We start from the raw sequence: 19,576 nt of genomic DNA, 5'->3' as shown, positions 1-19,576 counted from the left end.
GGTCTTGAACCCGCGGGCTCAGGCAATCCACTCACCTCAGCCTCCCAAAGGCGCGGGATTACAGGCTGAGCCACCGAGTCCAGCTCTGTTTTAAATATATAAATAATTTTTTTGGGGGGGTTGGAGTCTCACTCTAACACCCAGACTGGAGCGCAGTGGCTACTCCCGTCCACCGCAGCCTTGACCTACTGGGCTCCAGCGATCCTTCTGCCTCAGCCTTCCAAGTAGCTGGAACTACAGGCACACACTATATAAATAATTTGATTGTCTGCAATCTCAAAGTAGAACTGAATTGCAGAACTGAATGCATTTTAAAGTACATTTAGTAGATTGTATTTAGCACATGATGTTTCTACATTTCATGATATAATTGAAGGAAGCAAATCTTGCTCTAAATATTGGTGGTACTTGCTCTAATAATGAGTTGAAGCTTCTTCTTTTCCTCAAAAATATTTCAAATTTCTTTTGGATACATGGAAAAAAATTATTTTGTTCTGATTCATATGCACATGTAATGATTTAAAAAATTGGGCTTTTTTTGGTAAATGTAGTTTTATTTATGGCAGCTTTTTTGAAATTGGGTTTTAAAAGATTACTGCAAGATTGCTTTTCGTTGATACAGATAACATTTGTAGTCAATGTCATTTGTAAAAAGTATTATTAGATAAACTAAGATAAAAAAACTAAACAAACTTTCTTCCTCACTGAAATAAGAGATCTTTGAGTTTTTTAAAGTTTTATATTTGCAAATAAAGTATATATAAAATGCAAGATTACATTTCTTCTTGTATTAAAATATGCTGTATATTTCTATATAGATATATCTCTATAAACATATGTAATATCTTATATATAGATATATGATATGTATAAATCTTATATAGCTATAATGTGTTATATGTTATAATAGTTATATAGTTAAGTGAATTACTATTATCTTTATAAGAAAATGTAGCAATTCAAATGAATTTAGTTAGAGGTGTTTGACCAACCTTGGTGGGATTTTACAGTTGCTTTAATAACATGCCAGTAGCAAAATTGGAGTGTTTCTTGGTGCTTTTGGTTATAGACTCAATAAAATACTTGAGTATAATTAAATAATACTTAAGATATAATTTATATTATAAACACTTAAAATATTTAAAGACATTTTTGATTATTTGATATTTTTGGATATGAAAAAGAACTTTGTATTATTAAAGTTGAATTTGGCCCTCTAAAATGAATGTGGAAGTATCATGTAAAAGTCATAATAAGATTATTCACTTTTCTTTAGTTGTTAGGACTTTTAAGAATACAGTTTTTCACAGCATTTTTAGAAACTGAAACTCAGAAAAATAATATGATTTGTTTCTATCATTATCCAGCAAGTCACAGGTAGAGTCTGGTCTTTGAACTTAGTGCTTGCTCTGTCAACACACTAATCTCCTCAGACTCCCTAGTTCCCCGACTTCATCTCTGATTCAGTCTTCATTATGCATGAGTAATAAAAGCCTTTTTGCCATTGCTTGGCAAACTCCAGAGAACAGGAGTGTGAGCTCAGTTATAGCTGCTGTCTTCATAGATGAGTTGAAGAGGCAGAGTAAAGATGTAAAAACAGGGCTGGGCATGGTGGCTCAGCCTGTAATCCCAGCACTTTGGGAGGCCGAGGCGTGTGGATTGCCCAAGCCCGCGGGTCTTGGTGAGACCTTGTCTCTACAATAAATAAAAAATTAACCAGGCGTGGTAGCGCACACCCTATAGTTTCAGCTACTTGGGAGACTGAGGCAGAAGGATCGCCAGAGCCTAGCAGGTCAAGGCTGTGGTGGCCGGGAGTGTGCCTCTGAGCGACAGAGTGAGACTACAACTCAAAAAAAAAAAAGATGTAAAAACAGCACTGAATCATGATTTAGGAGACCCAGTGTCAAGGCCTGGTTCTGTGTTACTTACTTAGCCTCATGTTTTAAGGAACCCTAAGGCACAGAGCTACCTGTCTATACTACTATGTATTTCTGTGAATCCTATTAGAGAGTGCTTGTAAAGTACTTTGAGAAGTATAATGTGTGGTATACATATAAATGCTTTTGATATATAATATGTTAATACTAACATCTAGAAGAACTTTTACTTCTATATTTACCCGTTTCCATTATATGTAAAACTTTTACTGTCTTATTTTACTATTTACCTAAATGTTCTAATCTAATAACATTGTAAAAAAAAAAAAAAAAGGCAAAATGACACCCATTTTAGACTCATTTTTTTCTGATGATAATTTTATAATTGATATGAACAGCACATCTGCTGTAAGTATGTGTGTATATATATATATATATATATATACATAAATGTAGTCTACTAGTATCTCTGTCTTTTTTTGTTCTTTTAGGGTTTTGTTTTTCTTTTAGGCATTCGATTTATTCGGATCTTTCTATTATAGCATATTCATATTTTCTTAACTGATAACATGTTCTGTGCAGACTATATAAAATAGTAATGTATAACTAAATATCACTGTCATATAACTAGGTAGTTATTGCATAAAACGTTTATGGTTTCATAGCACAATACTTTATCTTTACTGTTAAAGTCCATCTAAAATGAATGACTGTCTTAGAAATGGGCAGTTATGCCCATTTTACTTTCTTGTTACTGGTAAGTTCTTCAAAGTACATGCAGGTAGCATTATACTTTTTCAGTCTATCCTTCATGGAGTACCATCTTAGTGATATCTTGCTTTTTAGAGGTATTTCAAGTTTAAATTTGTAGAACATATTTAATTTACATTTACTTGATTTTTGCTTTCCACAACAATTTTTGTAAACACTTCACATATCTGTGACTCATCAGACCCAGAGAAGTTAAATTATTTGCTCTACATAGTCATTATTACTAAGACACAGATACAGATCAAGAACTTAAGGCTTTTTCCTACCTACTACTCTTTCTATTTTTTCATCAACTCTCTTGGACCTTCACTTAATTCTTAGCTACTTGCAGTAATGGACTGTAGTAGAAAGGAGGATGACCCAAGAGTTACAGCTAGGCGCAGTGGCTCATGTCTGTAATGCCAGCAGATTGGGGGCTGAGGCGGGAGAATCACTTGAGGACAGGAGTTTGAGACCAGCCTGGGTAACATGGTGAGAGCTCTTCTCCACAAAAAAGTCCAAAAAAATACCTAGGCATGGTGGCGTGCACCTGTAGTCCCAACTACTCCAGAATCTGAAGTGGAAGGATTGCCTGAGTCCGGGAAGTCAAGGTTGTGGTGAGCCGTGATCATGCCACTGCAGTCCAGCCTGAGTAGCAGAGTGAAATTCTGACTCAAAAAAATAAAAGTTGGCTTTAGTATGTGCATTTTAATCTTTATATAGTAACATGAGTGTGTTTTTTGGTAATCGGTTGACATAAAATTAACTGTCTAAATTTATGACTTCAGAGAATCAGGTAGAGTAACACTTAATACTTACATAATATTTATGAAGATGTGTCAGATGTTCTAGGCATTTTTATATGTATAAGCTGAATTCATATTTACAATAAATCTTTTAATGATGCTGTTATTATTTGCATTTTACGAATGTTGAGGAAACTGAGGTACAGAAATGCTAAGTGCCTTGTCCAGGGTCATATGACTAGTAAGTGGCAGAGTCAGAAATTACCAAAGCTGTCAGATGCCAGCGTCCATGCTCTTGACCATCCTTTGTACTATGACAAACTAGAAAACAACTAGAAGAAGCTGCAATATCAACAAAGCTTCAATAATAAATTAAATATTAACATAAATTAAAGGTATATTATTCTTGTGAGAAACTTTTTAGAATATATTTTTTCCTGAGTTTAATTTTCAAATAACTTATCACTGTATATTTTCCCGAAGATATGACCAGTTTCATTAATCATTTGAATTGCATTTATTGGCTTTCTATCTTGTGTTAGGCACTGTGCTAAGTTTTACATGTATAATCTTAATTAGTTTGCAGTTGTTCTGAGAAAAGAGTTAGGATCACTAAAATGTAAGTTCCATTAGGGCAGGGATCTTGTTTTGTTATCTGCTATATCTCCAGTACCTTGAACCCAAGACATTGGATGTGCTCAGTAGTTTTTGAACAAATGAATTGGATTCAGGGGAAACAGCCAAGTCTTAGAAAAAGTTTTAGTACTTGTGCATGGTCATATAAATAAAAAGTGACAGGAGTCAGAAGATACACCTGGGGAAATCTTGTCAAAGCTCCTGCTTTAGGATGGCATTGCTTCTTATGCAGATGGATTTGGGTTTATACCTCTAAGCAATGAGGGAGCCCTTGGAAATTTTCAAGCCAAGAATTCATTTGATAAACACTGGTTTAGGAATGCATCTATTTCAAGGTGTATCTTGTAAATTACAGCAATGAGAATAGGGGAAAAGTCAGACCAATGCGTCAATCCAGTATTGAGGCAACGAGGTTGGACTAATATAGTGTGTAAGTGGGAACAACTATAATATTTCTAAGGTAGAACTGACAGACTGTGTTAGTTTAATTTGGGCAGAAATTTGGTAGAGGAAGATAATTAGGTTTTGAGTATAAATATCTAGATAGAAAATTTATTGATAGTAAAAGGGAAATCAGTAACTGAAATAGGGAAGTGAGGAGAAATCTTTTTCTTTTTAGGGGTATATATGATCAATTTGATTTTATTTATATTGAATTTAAGATGACATTAGCAGCCAAGTGAGAAGGTAATTGAAGATATACCACTAAAACTTGAGGAAAAAGGAAAAAATATCACTATTTTTAAATTTTTGTTTGTTATTCATCACAGTAGTTAACTGAATAATTCTGCCGTTTTCCCTTTGAAATAGCCAAACCATCGAGCATATTGTTAAATTAGTGGAACAACATGGCAGTGATATCTGGTGGACTCTTCCCCCCGAGCAGCTTCTTCCAAAAGAAGTCTTATCTCAGGTATATTTCTGTTAGTGCTTGACATCCTTTGTGTATATTACATGATATAATGACAACATGAGCGATTCTTAGGAATTAAAAAATGATGATGTTGTCATGCAAAGTTAGTGAATATTTTTACTATAAATGCGAAGCTAATGCAGTTTGAAAGTAGATATTTTGTTTAGCTGTTAGAAGTGTAGTATTTAAATTAACATTAGAATGTGAGGTTCATTTATTGGGGGCCAAGATTGAGTGTGAATGATTGGGTTGACTAAGCAGATATAGTCGTGACTCAGAACAGGGCCTAACATTGGTACATCAGGACTTTGTAGAATCTGAAGTAGAGTTGGCTGATTGCATCATACATTCAAAAATCCAAATTTAATTTCAGGAAAATAAGAACCAATTTATATTAACTTCACATTGCATTGGTATATGTGTAATTAAGTGACCAAAGACACTTTTACATGCAAATGGAGGAAGCTGTCCTTAACTGTGAAATGTTTTAAACTGTATGTAAAAATGTAAGTTTAATTTGGTTTTATTTCGTTTTCTTAAGACTTCTTGGGTACAGTATTTATAGTATATATTTTGACCCTTGTGTAATTCAAATTCTTTTACATTATCTTACTAGGTTGGTGGTCCTGATGCCTTGGAATATGTGCCAGGTCAGGATATCTTGGACATCTGGTTTGATAGTGGAACCTCATGGTCTTATGTTCTTCCAGGTAATTTTTGAAAATAGATACATGCCTATCAAGATGTTTTGAACATATGGAATTGGTATTTAGAAGAGATCTATAACCAAAGTGTTTTCCCCTTTTACTTGGAGAAGATCTCCTACTGTAGGCCTACTTTAGACCTGGAAAGCACTCTTGGAATTCGTTCTGTCTGATGATTTTCAGACCTCTTTTGTTTTTCCAGATGAAGTTTTATTTAGGCTACAATACATAAGATAGATAAAAACGGGAATTTTCTTCCTCCTTTCAAACAGCTCATTTTTCTTGGCCTACTTGACAACCCCAAGGAACCTAACTCTAGAAAATAAAGTTTGAAAATCATTGAAATAGTCTGACGCCATCATTTTTCAGAAGAGACAATAAGATTGAATTAGAGCCAAATTAGGTGGTGGTCACATAGCTTAACTGTGTCAGACTAGAACTGAAGTAGCCTAATTTTCCATTCTCTTTCTATACTACATTGCCTTTTTGTATCTTTTCCTCCTGTCTATACAGGTAGCTGACTGGCTTATACTTACTCAGAATTAGGTTATATTTTTGACATAACTTTATAGGTTATTCATTTCTGGGTTATCTGTTGTGTTCCACTAGTCTGTGTGCCTGTTTTTATACCACTACCATGCTGTTTTGATTTCTGTAACTTTGGAGTATGTTTTGATGCTGGTTAGTGTGATGCCTCCAGCTTTGTACTTTTTGCTCAGTATCACTTTGGCTATTCAGGGTTCTTTGTGGTTCCATATAAATTTTAGGATTGTTTTTCTATTTCTGTGAAGATTGTTATAGATATTTTGCTAGGAATTGTATTGAATCTTCAGCTTACTTTGGGTGGTATGGTCATTTTAATGATGTAAATTCTTCCAATCTGTAAACATGCAGTGTTTTTTTACTTTGTATCTGCTCAATTTATTTATCATCAGTGTTTTATAGTTTTCCTTATAGAGGTCTTTCCCCTCCTTGGTTAACTTTATTCCTAGGTATTTTATTTTATCTTTGTGGTTATTGTAAATGGGAACACTTTCTTGATTTCTTTTTCAACTAGTTTGTTATTGGTGTATAGAAATGTTACTGATTTTTGTAGGCTATTTTTGTATACAGCAACTTTGCTAAATTTATTGATGAGTTCTAAGAGTTTTTGATGGCATCTTTAGGTTTAGGTTACTATTTATAAGATCATGTCATCTGCAAAGAGGGACAGTATGACCTCCCCTTTTCCAAGGGATGCAGTATGCCTTTTATTTCTTTCTCTTCTTTGATTGCTCTGGCTAGGGCTTCCAGTTCTATATTGAGTAAGAATGGGGAAAGTGTCTTGTCCTAGTTCTCTCTCTTTTTTTTTTGATTTGGAGTCTCACTCTGTTGTCTAGGCTGGAATTCAGTGGCACGCTCATGGCCACCACAGCCTGGACCTGCTGGGCTCAGGTGATCCTTCCGCCTCAGCCTTCCAAGTATCTGGAACTACAGGTGTGTGCCACCACGCCCACCTAATTTTCTGATTTATGATAGAGACATGGTCTCACCAGGTTGCCCAGGCTGGCCTCAAACCCTTGGGATCAGACAATCCTCTCGCCTCCGCCTCTCAAAGTTCTGGGATTACAGGCGTTAGCCCACTGTGCCCAGCTAGCCATTTGGTAGTATTTTATTGAGGAATTTTGCATTTATGTTCAACAGGGATATTGGCCTATAGTTTTCTCTTTTTGTTGCATCCTTGTCTGGTTTTGGTATCAGGGTAATGCTGGCCTCATAGAATGAGTTAGAAAGAATTCTACACTTCAGTTTTTTTGAGTAGTTTGAACAGAATTGATGTTTGGTTTTATTTTTGTTTTTTTTTTTGAGTTGGAGTCTCACTCTGTCGCCTAGACTGGAGTGCAGTGGCCGCTCCCGGCCACTGCAGCCTCGACCTGCTGGGCTCCGGCGATCCTTATGCCTCAGCCTTCCAAGTAGCAGGAATCACAGGCATGCGCTACCACGCCCGGCTGATTTTTGATTTATTGTAGAGATGAGGTCTCGCTGCCCAGGCGGGTCTCGAACCCACGGGCTCAGGCAATCTACTCACCTCAGCCTCCCAAAGGCGCGGGATTACAGGCTGAGCCACTGAGCCCAGCTGGTGTTTGTTTTCTATTTGGTAGGATTGGCAAGAAAGCTATCTGGTCCTAGATTTTTCTTTGTTGGAAGCCTTTTTATTACTGATTCAGTCAAAATACTCATTATTGGTCTATTTTGTTCTGGTTTAATCTAGGTAGGTAGTATGTGTTCAGGAATTGATCAGTTTCCTCTAGGTTTTCCAATTTGTTAGCATATAGTTGTTCATAATAGTCTCTATGATCCTTTGTATTTCTGTGGCTCCATTGTGATGTCTCTTTCTTCTTTTCTGAATGTGTTAATTTGGATCCTACGCTCTTCTTGGCTTTGTGTAGCTAAAGTTTGTTCTATGCATTTGCCTTCCTATATTATCCAACACTTTCCTGACTGCACAGACCAGATTAAACCCTCTATTTTGGTAACATGCATCACAGCTATTTCTTGTTGAGCATAAAATCTACCCCACTAGATAACAGCTCCAGAAGGACAGAGACTAGATTTTAGGTTTTTCCCCTAGGGTCTAGCTCGTGCCTGCTACATAATAAATGCTCAGTAATATTTGTGGAATTGAATTGGTTTGATTCAATTATTACATTTTTAATGGCTCCTCATCATTCAACTTGAAGGTTCAATTATTTTAGTCTCCCCACCTCTACCCAGTCAATCTTTGTCACATAAGGGTTACAATACTAAATCTTCAATATTAGGCTATAAGGACAAATAATTTTATAAGTAAAAGTGATTTTAAGGGCTTCTTAAGGTTATGCGTTTAGATTTAAAATATGGAAGTGATTTTCCTCAAGGACCTCTTGTTACTTTTTATGAAAACCATTTTATTTTGAAAAGTTTATAAAGTAGTATAAACAATTACCACACGCCTTTCATCTAGATTTCTCGAAGCTTACATTTGACCACTTTGCTTATATAGCTTTTTTATGTATATATAATATATATGTATTTTAAAATGCATCTTGTCTCTCTCAATATTTTAGTTTATATTTTCTAAAAACATGAGCAGTCTCTTGAATAACTAGTACAGATAGCAAAATTAAGGAATCAACATTGATTTCATACTGTTAATTATCAATAGATCTTGTTCAAATTTTACCCAGTAGGTCCTTTATAGAAGGAGAAAATAAAGGATCCAAGATCCAATCTAGGGTTACATGTCCCATTTAGTTGTCATGTCACTTTAGTCTTCTTGTTCTTTGTCTTTCATTACCTGAACATTCATACAGGTACAAGTTATTTATTTTTTTTGTAGATGGTGTCTCTGTTTGGGTTTGTGTGATGTGTCATCATGATTACATTTAGCTTATGCATTTTAGGCAGGAATATCACAGAAGGGATATTGCATTTTTTTTTCAGTGCATCATCTCAGAAGTTATATGATATCTGACTATCTGTCTCATAACTGATGATGTTTAAAACTTCGATCACTTGATTAATGTGGTGTCTGCCAGTTTTCTCTATTGTGAAGCTACTTCCCCTCCCTCCCAGTAATTGTTATTAATAAGTATTTTATGGGGAGATACTTTAAGACTGTGGAAATACCTTGTTTTCTCAATTTTCACTAGTAGTGAAGCATCCTTGATGATTCTTGTCTGAAATGATTGCTTATTTACATACATGTCCTAAAAAAATTGGAGACAAAATTATTCATATGGGTTTTTTATAGTTTGCCTAGTTTTTAATTGAGTCATTATCAAATCAAAAGTTAATATAACACCTTATTTTTGGCCAGCTGCAGTGGCTCATTCCTGTAATGCCAGCACTTTGGGAGGCTGAGGCGGGAGGATTGCTTTAGGACAGGGGTTCAGGACCAGCCTGAGCAACATAACAAGACCTCATCTCTACAAAAAATAAAAATATTAGCTAGATGTGGTGACACATGCTTGTAGTTCTAGCTACTTGGAGGCTGAGGCAGAAGGATCACCTGAGCCCAGGTCAAGGCTGCAATAAGCCATAATGGTGCTACTGCACTCCAGCCTGGGTGACAGAGTAAGACCCTGAATAAACAAAAAAACTTGTTTTTATTGTAGTTGCTGTTTTCTGTTTATGTAATTATCAAGATCAGTCACGTCCAAATAGTATGACTTCTTGGTTAAGAGTATGCACTTCAGTGCCAAATTTTCTAGGTTCAAAATCCCACTGCTTACTATCTGTATAACTTTGGATAAGTTCCAAAACCTCCCTGTGCCTCACTTTTCTCATCTATAAAATGGGAATGGTAATAGAGCCTTTATTAGAGTTTTCAGGAGAGTTAAATGAATTAATTTATGAAGTTGTTAGGTGTTCAGCAAATAGTTGTTGAATTAATAAGACAGTATTTAATTTTCATAAAAAGTTTAACTGGAAAAAATGATACTAATAATTATTATGATTCAGTCCCTAATATAGATAGTGTTTTAGTTAGCTATGGATTTGGTGATGATATGCAAAGGATTGTCTTTTTTATCTTGATGAGTAAAGTGGCAGTGGGGATAACAGCTCCAGTGCATGTTGTCTAGCCATTCTGTAGCATGACACAATAAATAAATAATTCGATGAACTTTCATTATTTTACACTTTGCTACATATCTCTTTTGTTTTTTTCTGTTTTAATTAACTTAAATTTCTGTGTTTTTGTTTTTTATATTGAGGTACTGACCAAAGAGCAGATTTGTATTTGGAAGGAAAAGACCAGCTTGGAGGTTGGTTTCAGTCTTCTTTATTAACAAGTGTGGCAGCAAGGAAAAAAGCACCTTTTAAGTAAGTATTTGTGCCTGAGCTGATCCTCTGCTGAGTACTGTGATGTATATATGATAAAGCACTACCCTTGACTACTTAGAGTCTCCTGTTCATTAGAGAAACGAGAATTGGAAGTGAGAGAGAGAGAGAGAGAGAGAGAGACAACAGCACCGAGGTTTCCAGTCAGTGGATCAGATCATAACTCCTAGTGTGGACTAGAGTAGTGGGGGAAACTATGTAGAGCTAAGGTCTTGACCTGGTGACTTGACTAGAAGGAATGTTCTAGATGGAGAGAAGACAGTCTCAACTCTGGCATCATCATATATTTGTGGTATCCACAGTGGTGAATGAACCGAAATATTCTTTTACTGAATTTTATTAAATTAGGAACTCTTACTTAGTGCAGATAATTGCTTTTTCAAGTATGTGGGTGAAAGTTCTTATCTGAAAGATTCATATATAGCTTAAGATTTTTGCTATTTTAGCATGAAAACTCATCCTAGAACATTTTGCATGTTTTTGTTTCTTGTGTAATATGTCTTTAAAGACCAGTAGAACAGCAGATACTATTGTTTTCCAAATTCTTTTTGAAAATAATTTTAAGGTGATAATCTAAGACATACTTTTTCCTGGTGCGTGATCAAAATCAATATGTAGCAGAAGCCTAGGAAATAATTTAGTGAACCAAACCATCTAAAGTTTTTCTTTGTTTTAAGTAGAGAGTTTGCTATTTAATAATCATGATAAATAAGGATGGGGATTAGATTGAGGATTAGACTTTCAAGAAAAGTTTTTATCTATAATCTGTCAAGTACAATCCTATTTTTGTGTCTTTTTAAGCTATAATTCATTTTCAAAAACATAATTATACATGTAATTAATTATACTTGTGATTATCATTAAAGTAGCTGATTTATTTTCTTAGGACAGTGATTGTTCATGGATTTACCCTTGGAGAAAAAGGAGAAAAGATGTCCAAGTCTCTTGGGAATGTCATTAATCCTGATGTTGTCATTATTGGAGGACAAGTAGGTTGTTCCTTACAGGTGCATTTTATTTTTTGTTTTAAGGGTCTTAAATTGGCAGCCAAAGCCCTTAATACAGTTACTTAAATATAAAAATTAAAAATACCTTTTATATTACTACTGGTTGCCTTGCCATGTTTTAAATCTATCATCTTAAAGAAGCATGATTTTAATGAAAGCAAGGGCCAGGATTGTGGCACTTTTTGACTCATTTCAGGTCTGAAACTCCAGTTAGGTCCTGAACCATACTGTTCTTTTTTAATTGTCTGAGCTTTAAAAATGTATAATGCCTTTGTGGTTCAGAAGCATGATGATTGGGCTTTCACTTTATTGTGTGAGGTGTGTCTCCATCAAATCCGGTTACAGCACTGGCACGTTACCTGTCTGTAGCATGGAAAAAAATGTGTAAACTGTGATTTTATCGTTACATGGGAAGATATAAGAAAAAATGAGATTCTAGCTTCGAAACGCATGTTTCTTTGCTGTATTCTTAGAAAGTGTACATTTTAAAGCAACCATTAATGGACATCAGTCTGAGGTTGCTGATACTTTAGTGGTTTTTTTGGAGTTGCTTTCATAAAAGAAATCACTTGTATATATATATTTTTAACTCTTATGACTTTTTATTGCCCTCCTAACATCATGTAATCATTCATTGCTTTATGGACAGGGTTGCTAGGGAATACTGAAAGGGAAAGCAGTCATTCTCCCCCCCCCCTTATCATAGAGACGTCCCTGGCACTGTCATGTGTCTAACTAGTAGCTGTAATAGATGGATACAGGCAAGGCCAGAGAAGAGATTAGGTGTTAGCATCTGTGTGTTGGACAAGATTGCAGAGTGTACTCTTTCTTTTTCCAGTTTTGGTTGTAGATATAGCCTGCTTTAAGATTGTTAGCCCTTATTTCATTACAGTGCTGGCAGAGTTCATACTTAAATTGTGCTCAAACATTTCTGAATAGCTTTACCCAAAATATTTGTTCAGCTAATTGGAATTGAAAGCCATTCTGTTTCTGTTTATTCTCAATGGAAAGGATCAAAGCAAAGAGCCTCCCTATGGTGCTGATGTCCTTCGCTGGTGGGTGGCTGAGTCCAATGTCTTCACTGAAGTGACAATTGGTCCATCCGTGCTGAATGCTGCCAGAGATGATATTAGCAAGGTTAGAGTCATTATTCTTCCTATTTCTAAGTGAAAAGTTTACTAAATCGTTGTTTTACAAAATGTGGTACATTTTGTTTGCACTGTAAAACAGAATGAAAATGAGTTGTTCACATATTGTGAACATTAAAAAATATACTGTGTTAATTTGTTTGTTTAAAAACATTAGTAATACTGGATGCAGTGGCTCACACCTGTAATCTCAGTACTTTGGGAGGCAGAGGCAAAAGGACTGCCTGAGCCCAGGAACTCAAGACCAGCTCGGGCAACTTGTCGAGACCTCATCTCTACAGTAAATTTTTGAAAAATTAGCCAGGTGTGGTGGCGTGTACCTGTAGTTCTGGCTACTTGGAAGGCTGAGGTGCAGCCTAGCAGGTTGAGACTGTGGTGACTGTAATCATACCACTGCACTCCAGCCTGGATGACAGAGTGAGATTTCGATTAAAAAAAAAAATTAGTAGTAATACCAATAATTTTATGTCTTTTTATAGATTATTAATGTATATAACATATAGCATAGTGTGAATTATATTAATTGCATATACTTTTGTGTACTCAGTAGCCTCCCATATTTTTTCCATTTAACTCTATTTTCACTTATGATACAGGTGAGGTTACATTCTTCTCACCTACACACATGAATAAACTGGGCTACTGAAAGGAGATTTGTCCTAAGGTTATAAAGAAATACAATAAAAATTTAGTCTTTAGGCATAAAATCCAGTGTTTGTTTCTATAACTAGGACAATGGAATGAGAGTTTGATGTGTTGTTGTGTTTTCTTCTTTTCTCTGTAGTCTTGTTTAGGAATGACATAATAAAACTATTCCATTAAGAAAGTGACCAGGGTTGGATGAAGCTGTATAGTAATAAAATAATTTTTCAGTGAAAATTGAAGATGTAGTAAATTTTTTTAACTGCATACTTTTTCTCACTATGCATAGCTTAGGAATACACTCCGCTTTCTTTTGGGAAATGTGTCTGATTTCAACCCAGAAACAGATTCCATCCCTGTTAACGATATGTATGTCATAGACCAGTATATACTACATTTACTGCAGGATTTAGCAAACAAGGTAAGTGTGAATTAATAAGCTTTTGGAAAATAGAAATATCAGCATTATTGTATGTTAAAATTTTAGTGTCATCTGAGTAGGGCAGACCTTGCTAAAACTAGCAGCTATAGCACTTTGGAAAGGTTATACTTGCTAAATCCCACATGTTCCCAGGTTGGCCTTAGATATAAAGTGTTATAATATCTTTCCTAGTTTCTCAAAAGACTAGAGAAGTACTTAGTGCAAACAGTATGCCTAGACTTCCCCTCAGACTAGATTTTTCTCACAAGATTAACTCTATTTCTCCAAAAAGAAGGAATAAAGTAGTAGAGTTATACTTTATTTATCTACAGATGTGCCCCTCATAATAAATTATAGAAATAACAGAAATAACTATTCCTATGTGTCTCATAAGATATTTGCTCATTTATATATAGACACAAATAATTTGTGTTCTTCAAAATTGGAAATGTGTGTTTGTATCAGTTTACCTTTGTCAGAGGTGTACATACCAATTTTTGCCCTAATCAATAATAAATGAGGCATAAATGAGGGAATATTAATCAATTGTTGGTACCCTCCACTCTCTGCTGTTTAAAAATGGTGTGACTTCCTCACTTAAGACTTGGTCCTTTCCTTGATGAATGTTCTTTGGTAGTTCCTAGAGCAGAATAGTCAATATTTTCCTAGTGTAGTAGAATTCGTTACCCAGAAATGATGCTTGGAAGAGTCTTAGAAGTTCTTGTGTATAGCCTGTTTTATATTTGTCGCCTTTGAAACATGTTTTTGAAAGGAATATAATTTGCTCGTGATGACTTGCATTTTCATCTGCCTATCTCAGCTTCCAATTTATTTTGGCTTTGTTCTCTAGATTACCGACTCATACAAACAATATGATTTTGGAAAAGTTGTTCGACTGTTACAAGCATTTTATACCAGAGAACTCTCTAACTTTTATTTCAGCATAATCAAAGATAGGTATGTATGACTAAATACAAAATATGCAATGGTTACTTCTTGAGTGTCTACTCTGTGCTTGGCATGTAGAGGATACTATGATTGGCAAGATGGACAGCATTGTGCGCTTTAAGATGGGGCTCTGGAGTCAGGCCTGGTTATAAATGTTTGCCTGCCACTTACTAGCTTTATGAATTGGGGCAGTTTATTCTTTAATCTCTGTTTCTTCATCTGCAAAATGAAGATGATAATACCTACCACATAAGGGGGTTATGAGAATGAAAAGCGGTAATGTAAATAATGTGCTTTGCTGTATTATATGAGGTGTTTAAAAAGTAATAAATGCTATGGGCGATAATGGTCATAGTGCTTGTTCTCAGGAGTTTGCAAATTCTTAGAGAGAAATATATAGGCAATTATATAACAACACTGTATAATGTTAGTAGTATCCCTGTAGAAGAGGGCTTGATGCGAAGTCTTCATTTATTGCTCCAGAGTGCAGGTGACAGTGCTATCTTTATAGTGACTTGTCCAATCTGAGGTGTCAGCCCCAGCCTATCAGCACCTCAAGAACCTTTCACTTAAGGATTGCACCTCCCCTCCCTTCCCCTGACACAATAACAGCATTGTAGGGGATAGAGAGTCATGTTTTAAATAACATCAACTAACTTGTTAATTGTCCTTTAATACAGCAGTCTAGACTCTAGTTGTCATCTACCTGAAAAACAGAATTGGGCATAGCATGAGAGTTTTTGAGGAGGTGGGCACCCTGGACAGAGTAAAATTGTGTGAAAGTTAATTTTATTCTTTCATTAGAAGATGATTAGAGCCACAGGATTAGCTAGTGTAAGAATAAACTAATCTGAGGTAGATCCTGTCTTGCTATTTGTAATGTGTAAAGTGTTACCAACTGCTGAATAAGTTGCTCCTGTTCAGGCTTTATTGTGAAAAGGAAAATGATCCCAAAAGACGCTCTTGTCAGACTGCATTAGCTGAAATTTTGGATGTAATAGTTCGTTCTTGTGCTCCCATTCTTCCTCACTTGGCTGAAGAGGCATTCCAGCACATACCTTATCTTAAAGGTAAGCAGTTCTTCATTTGTTCTCTAAGTGAGAAAGATCCCTGGTAAGGTGCAACTTCCGGTTTTATTTACCTCATATAAGGGGCATTTACTCATCTACCATGAATACTTTGTAACATAATGTGTCTTGGCAGTTAGTAGTTTCTGTACCTAGTTGTAGAGTAGGGTGAATTTCAGAATGGCCTTTGAGCCATCTCCAGGGCTTTCTGAAATGTAGCAGCTTGACAATAGCAAGAAATCACTTGTTCTGAAATAAATTAATAAATGTCCTAAAATATATTTCAGGTTGTATTAAAACAAAAATATAGTGCCTTTTAGTGAATATGTGTGTGATAGTTTTTTTCTTATGATTGTGTTAAGCATATGAAAATTAGAAACTACAGAAGATTAGAATTAGATTAGATATGATTGTGTTAAGCATATGAAAATTAGAAACTACACTCATAATCTTACTAATCTATAGACAATGGCTATTAAATGTTGGGATATTTATTTTTAAATTTTTTTTCTAGACATTCTTTTTTCCTTTGAGATCTGAGCATATATATTTTATCTTTTATGTAAATGTAACATAACTGTTTCCCACTGCTGATACAGATGTTGTATAAATATTTAGGATGGCTCCATAATATTTCATGATTCCCATATTAAATAATAATTCTTGTTTCCCATTAATGGCAAATATTTTATAGTTAGAGCTTTATATACAGCTTAGTATACATGTAAATCAGTTTACTTTGTTTTCTTCTTCTTAAGAGCCCAAGAGTGTTTTTCGTACTGGGTGGATTCATACCAGTTCTATCTGGAAGAAGCCTGGGCTGGAGGAAGCAATGGAAAGTGCCTGTGCAATGCGAGATTCATTTCTTGGAAGCATCCCTGGCAAAAATGCAGCTGAGTACAAGGTTATCATTGTGATAGAACCTGGACTGCTTTTTGAGATAATAGAGGTATGCAGCAATATGTACCTTCTGAAAGGAGCTTAGTATTGTACAGCTTCACCCGAAATTTGTTTTTGAGCCAGGATCTCACTCTCACTCATGCTGGAGTGCAGCAGCATGATCACAGCTCATGGCATCCTCAGTCTCTGAAGTTCAGATGATCCTTCCATTTTACCCTCCTGGATTACAAGTGCACGTCCCCAAACCCGGCTAATTTTTTTTTTTTTTTGTAGAGACAAAGTCTCACTATGTTGCTCAAGCTGGTCTTGAACCCTTGGCCTCAAGTAATCTTCCCACTTCAACTTCCCAAAGTGCTGGGAGGCTCCCAAAGTGTGGTGAGCCACCACACCCAGACTGAAAATAATTTTTTTTTTACATTTAGAAATTGCATTTCTATCTTCTAAACCTGATATTATCTCTGCTTTGCTTCCTACTTGTCTTTGTCCTTTTCTTTTTCTTGTAAAACATGTATTCTGCACACGTAACATGTTTATGTTACTTTGTAGGGACAAGAAAGGTGTAATAAAGTTCTTTTGTGATATGAAAGCCGTCAGGGCTGTTTAGAAGATAGATGACATATCGATGCAGTAGTCTTAGAATACATGAAAACTGGGAGTTTAATATTAAGAATATATATAGATTTAGAATTTTGTCTGTCTGAGTTAGATTCAAAACAAATCCCAAACCAGTTTTCATCTTTTATGAGATATGGAGAAAATGTATTTGCTCCAGCAAATTATCACGTGTCTCATTCATCCTATTCTTACTTCCAAAAGGGCTGTCAGCATTGTTTTCTTGGAATTCTTAGGGGCTGATGGCCAAATTGCTTTATAGCTTAACATAACAACTTGAGACTTTTCTCTGGTCTGAGGGCTTAAGAAGAGAATTTGCAGTGAATGTATTTTTTTAAAGTGTTACTGGTGTCAAAAAAAAACACTATTATCTCATTTTGGTTGATATGCTCAATTTAAATATTTAATAATGTAATTATGTTGATTAAGATTTGAGGCTTGCGGTAGCTAGTAGGTATGAAATTGTTGATAACAGAAAATATGGATAAGATGTTCACCTATAGCCGGGCTCGGTGGCTCAGGCTGTAATCCCATGCTTTTGGGAGGCTGAGGTGAGTGGATTGCCTGAGCCCACGGGTTCGAGACCCACCGGGGCAACTTGGCGAGACCTCATCTCTACAATAAATCAAAAATTAACCGGGCGTGGTAGCGCGCGCCTGTAGTTCCAGCTACTTGGAAGGCTAAGGCGGAAGGATCGCAGGAGCCCAGCAGGTCGAGGCTGCAGTGGCCGGGAGAGGCCATTGCACTCCAGTCTGGGCGACAGAGTGAGACTCCAACTCAAAAAAATAAAAATAAAAATAAGATGTTCACATATAAAGTTGGGAAGCTCTGAGTGCTTTCATTTTGCACACGAAGAAACTGATGACCACTGAATTTTGACCAAGCCAGGGTTACCCAGCCTAGTCTTGGACTTTTTTTCTTACATGTTTCCTTGACTTCAGTTGTTCTAAGTAATAAGCAAAAAATAATACAGCTTGTTTTGGGTTAATTTTATTGGGAAAAATACTTTGGGATTTTCAAAAGCATGAATGCATGAAGGTATTTTCCTTAGGAATCACACCATCTAGCTGTCAGCTGGAGTCTTGGTTCTAATACCAACAGCATAAACTTGTTAAAACTAAATTAATCTCTTTGAGTCTCCTGTTTTTCTTTCTTTCTTTCTTTTTCTTTTTTGCAGAATGTCTGTATTAGGTCACAGATCAAAATTACAATGAAAACTGTAAAAGTTTATCCAACATCCTAATTCAATGAACTTCAGAAGGTTCCTGTAGACTCACCATTGGTCTACATTGCTAAAAGCAGGTCCTTGTTGTGATAGTGTCTTAATTCCTCTCCCAGTGTAGGAAGCATGATACGGTAAAAATGTGTGGGCTTTGAGTCTTACAGACCTGGGCTTGAATTGCAGCTCCATCACTTATTGGTTGAAAAACTTGGGCAAGGTAACTTCTGTTTGCCTGTTTCTTTTGTAAAATGACAATACACATCATATAGGATTTTTGTCACATAGAAATGAGACATTTTAGCATTTAGCAAAGTTAAGTGCATGGCAGAGATTATATCTAGTAAATACTGTTGATGGAAACTTTTAGTGAAAACCTTTTCTACTAGTAAGAACTGATACATTTAATGGTATTAGCTCAGAGTCTAATGGTACCAAAGAATTTCTCACTATAAGAATTTGTATTTTCATAAACTCAGTACATTATGGTAAAACCTTAGTTTAAAGTATCTTTCATATACTTACTTTCAGATGCTACAAGCTGAGGAGACTTCCAGCACCTCTCAGTTGAATGAATTAATGATGGCTTCTGAGTCAACTTTACTGGCTCAGGAACCGCGAGAGATAACTGCAGATGTAATTGAGCTTAAAGGGAAGTTCTTAATCAATTTAGAAGGTAAGACAGAGGTAAAAGTAACAAGTAGTATCTGGAGAATTGAGTAATTATAGGTCATCTTCAACTTTCCAGTGGATTAGATTTATTCTAAAGGCAGATGCATACTTGGAACATATCTTTCCATAGAAATAACATAAACTGCCAAGTTTCTAAGCCAGATCTGAAAAGTGTCCTACCTAATGATCTTGGGAACTGAAGGGTAGGGATAGACGAGGGAGAGAGATGTCCTTCCTGTCCTTTGAATAAACAATGGTTGTTGTATGTGAAGTTAGTCTGACTTGCTCTTACTTCCCTTTTGTGTCCCTCTCCTTTTGAACTTAGTACCCCAGTACTGCCCAACCCTACCCGCCCTTCCCCAGAGTTGATAGTAAAATTTTCTGTTATGTTTACCTCATATTAAAATATTTGGCCATTCTTAACGAGGGGCTAGTTTTATTGAGCTCATTC

The 19,576-nt window shown here is 35.7% G+C and overlaps 1 protein-coding gene across 1 annotated transcript in view; it reads left to right on the top strand.

Moving 5' to 3' along the window:
- The window catches only part of IARS2 (isoleucyl-tRNA synthetase 2, mitochondrial), a 45,487-nt gene that overhangs the window by 24,624 nt on the left and 1,287 nt on the right, over positions 1-19,576 (top strand). The window contains exons 13-22 of the mRNA XM_008055304.1: positions 4,820-4,922; positions 5,539-5,632; positions 10,363-10,471; positions 11,376-11,478; positions 12,508-12,633; positions 13,576-13,707; positions 14,558-14,664; positions 15,580-15,725; positions 16,481-16,671; positions 18,985-19,129. Coding sequence (XP_008053495.1) covers positions 4,820-4,922; positions 5,539-5,632; positions 10,363-10,471; positions 11,376-11,478; positions 12,508-12,633; positions 13,576-13,707; positions 14,558-14,664; positions 15,580-15,725; positions 16,481-16,671; positions 18,985-19,129 — 1,256 coding nt within the window. The remainder of the gene's footprint in view (positions 1-4,819; positions 4,923-5,538; positions 5,633-10,362; positions 10,472-11,375; positions 11,479-12,507; positions 12,634-13,575; positions 13,708-14,557; positions 14,665-15,579; positions 15,726-16,480; positions 16,672-18,984; positions 19,130-19,576) is intronic.

Source organism: Carlito syrichta, unplaced genomic scaffold (assembly GCF_000164805.1).
Source record: "Carlito syrichta isolate Samal-C Ts95f unplaced genomic scaffold, Tarsius_syrichta-2.0.1 Scaffold301817, whole genome shotgun sequence".
In the NCBI taxonomy this organism is placed as follows: Eukaryota; Metazoa; Chordata; class Mammalia; order Primates; family Tarsiidae; genus Carlito; species Carlito syrichta.
The sequence above is the reverse complement of the archived record's forward strand: the minus strand, read 5'-3'. Positions and strand labels throughout refer to the sequence as shown.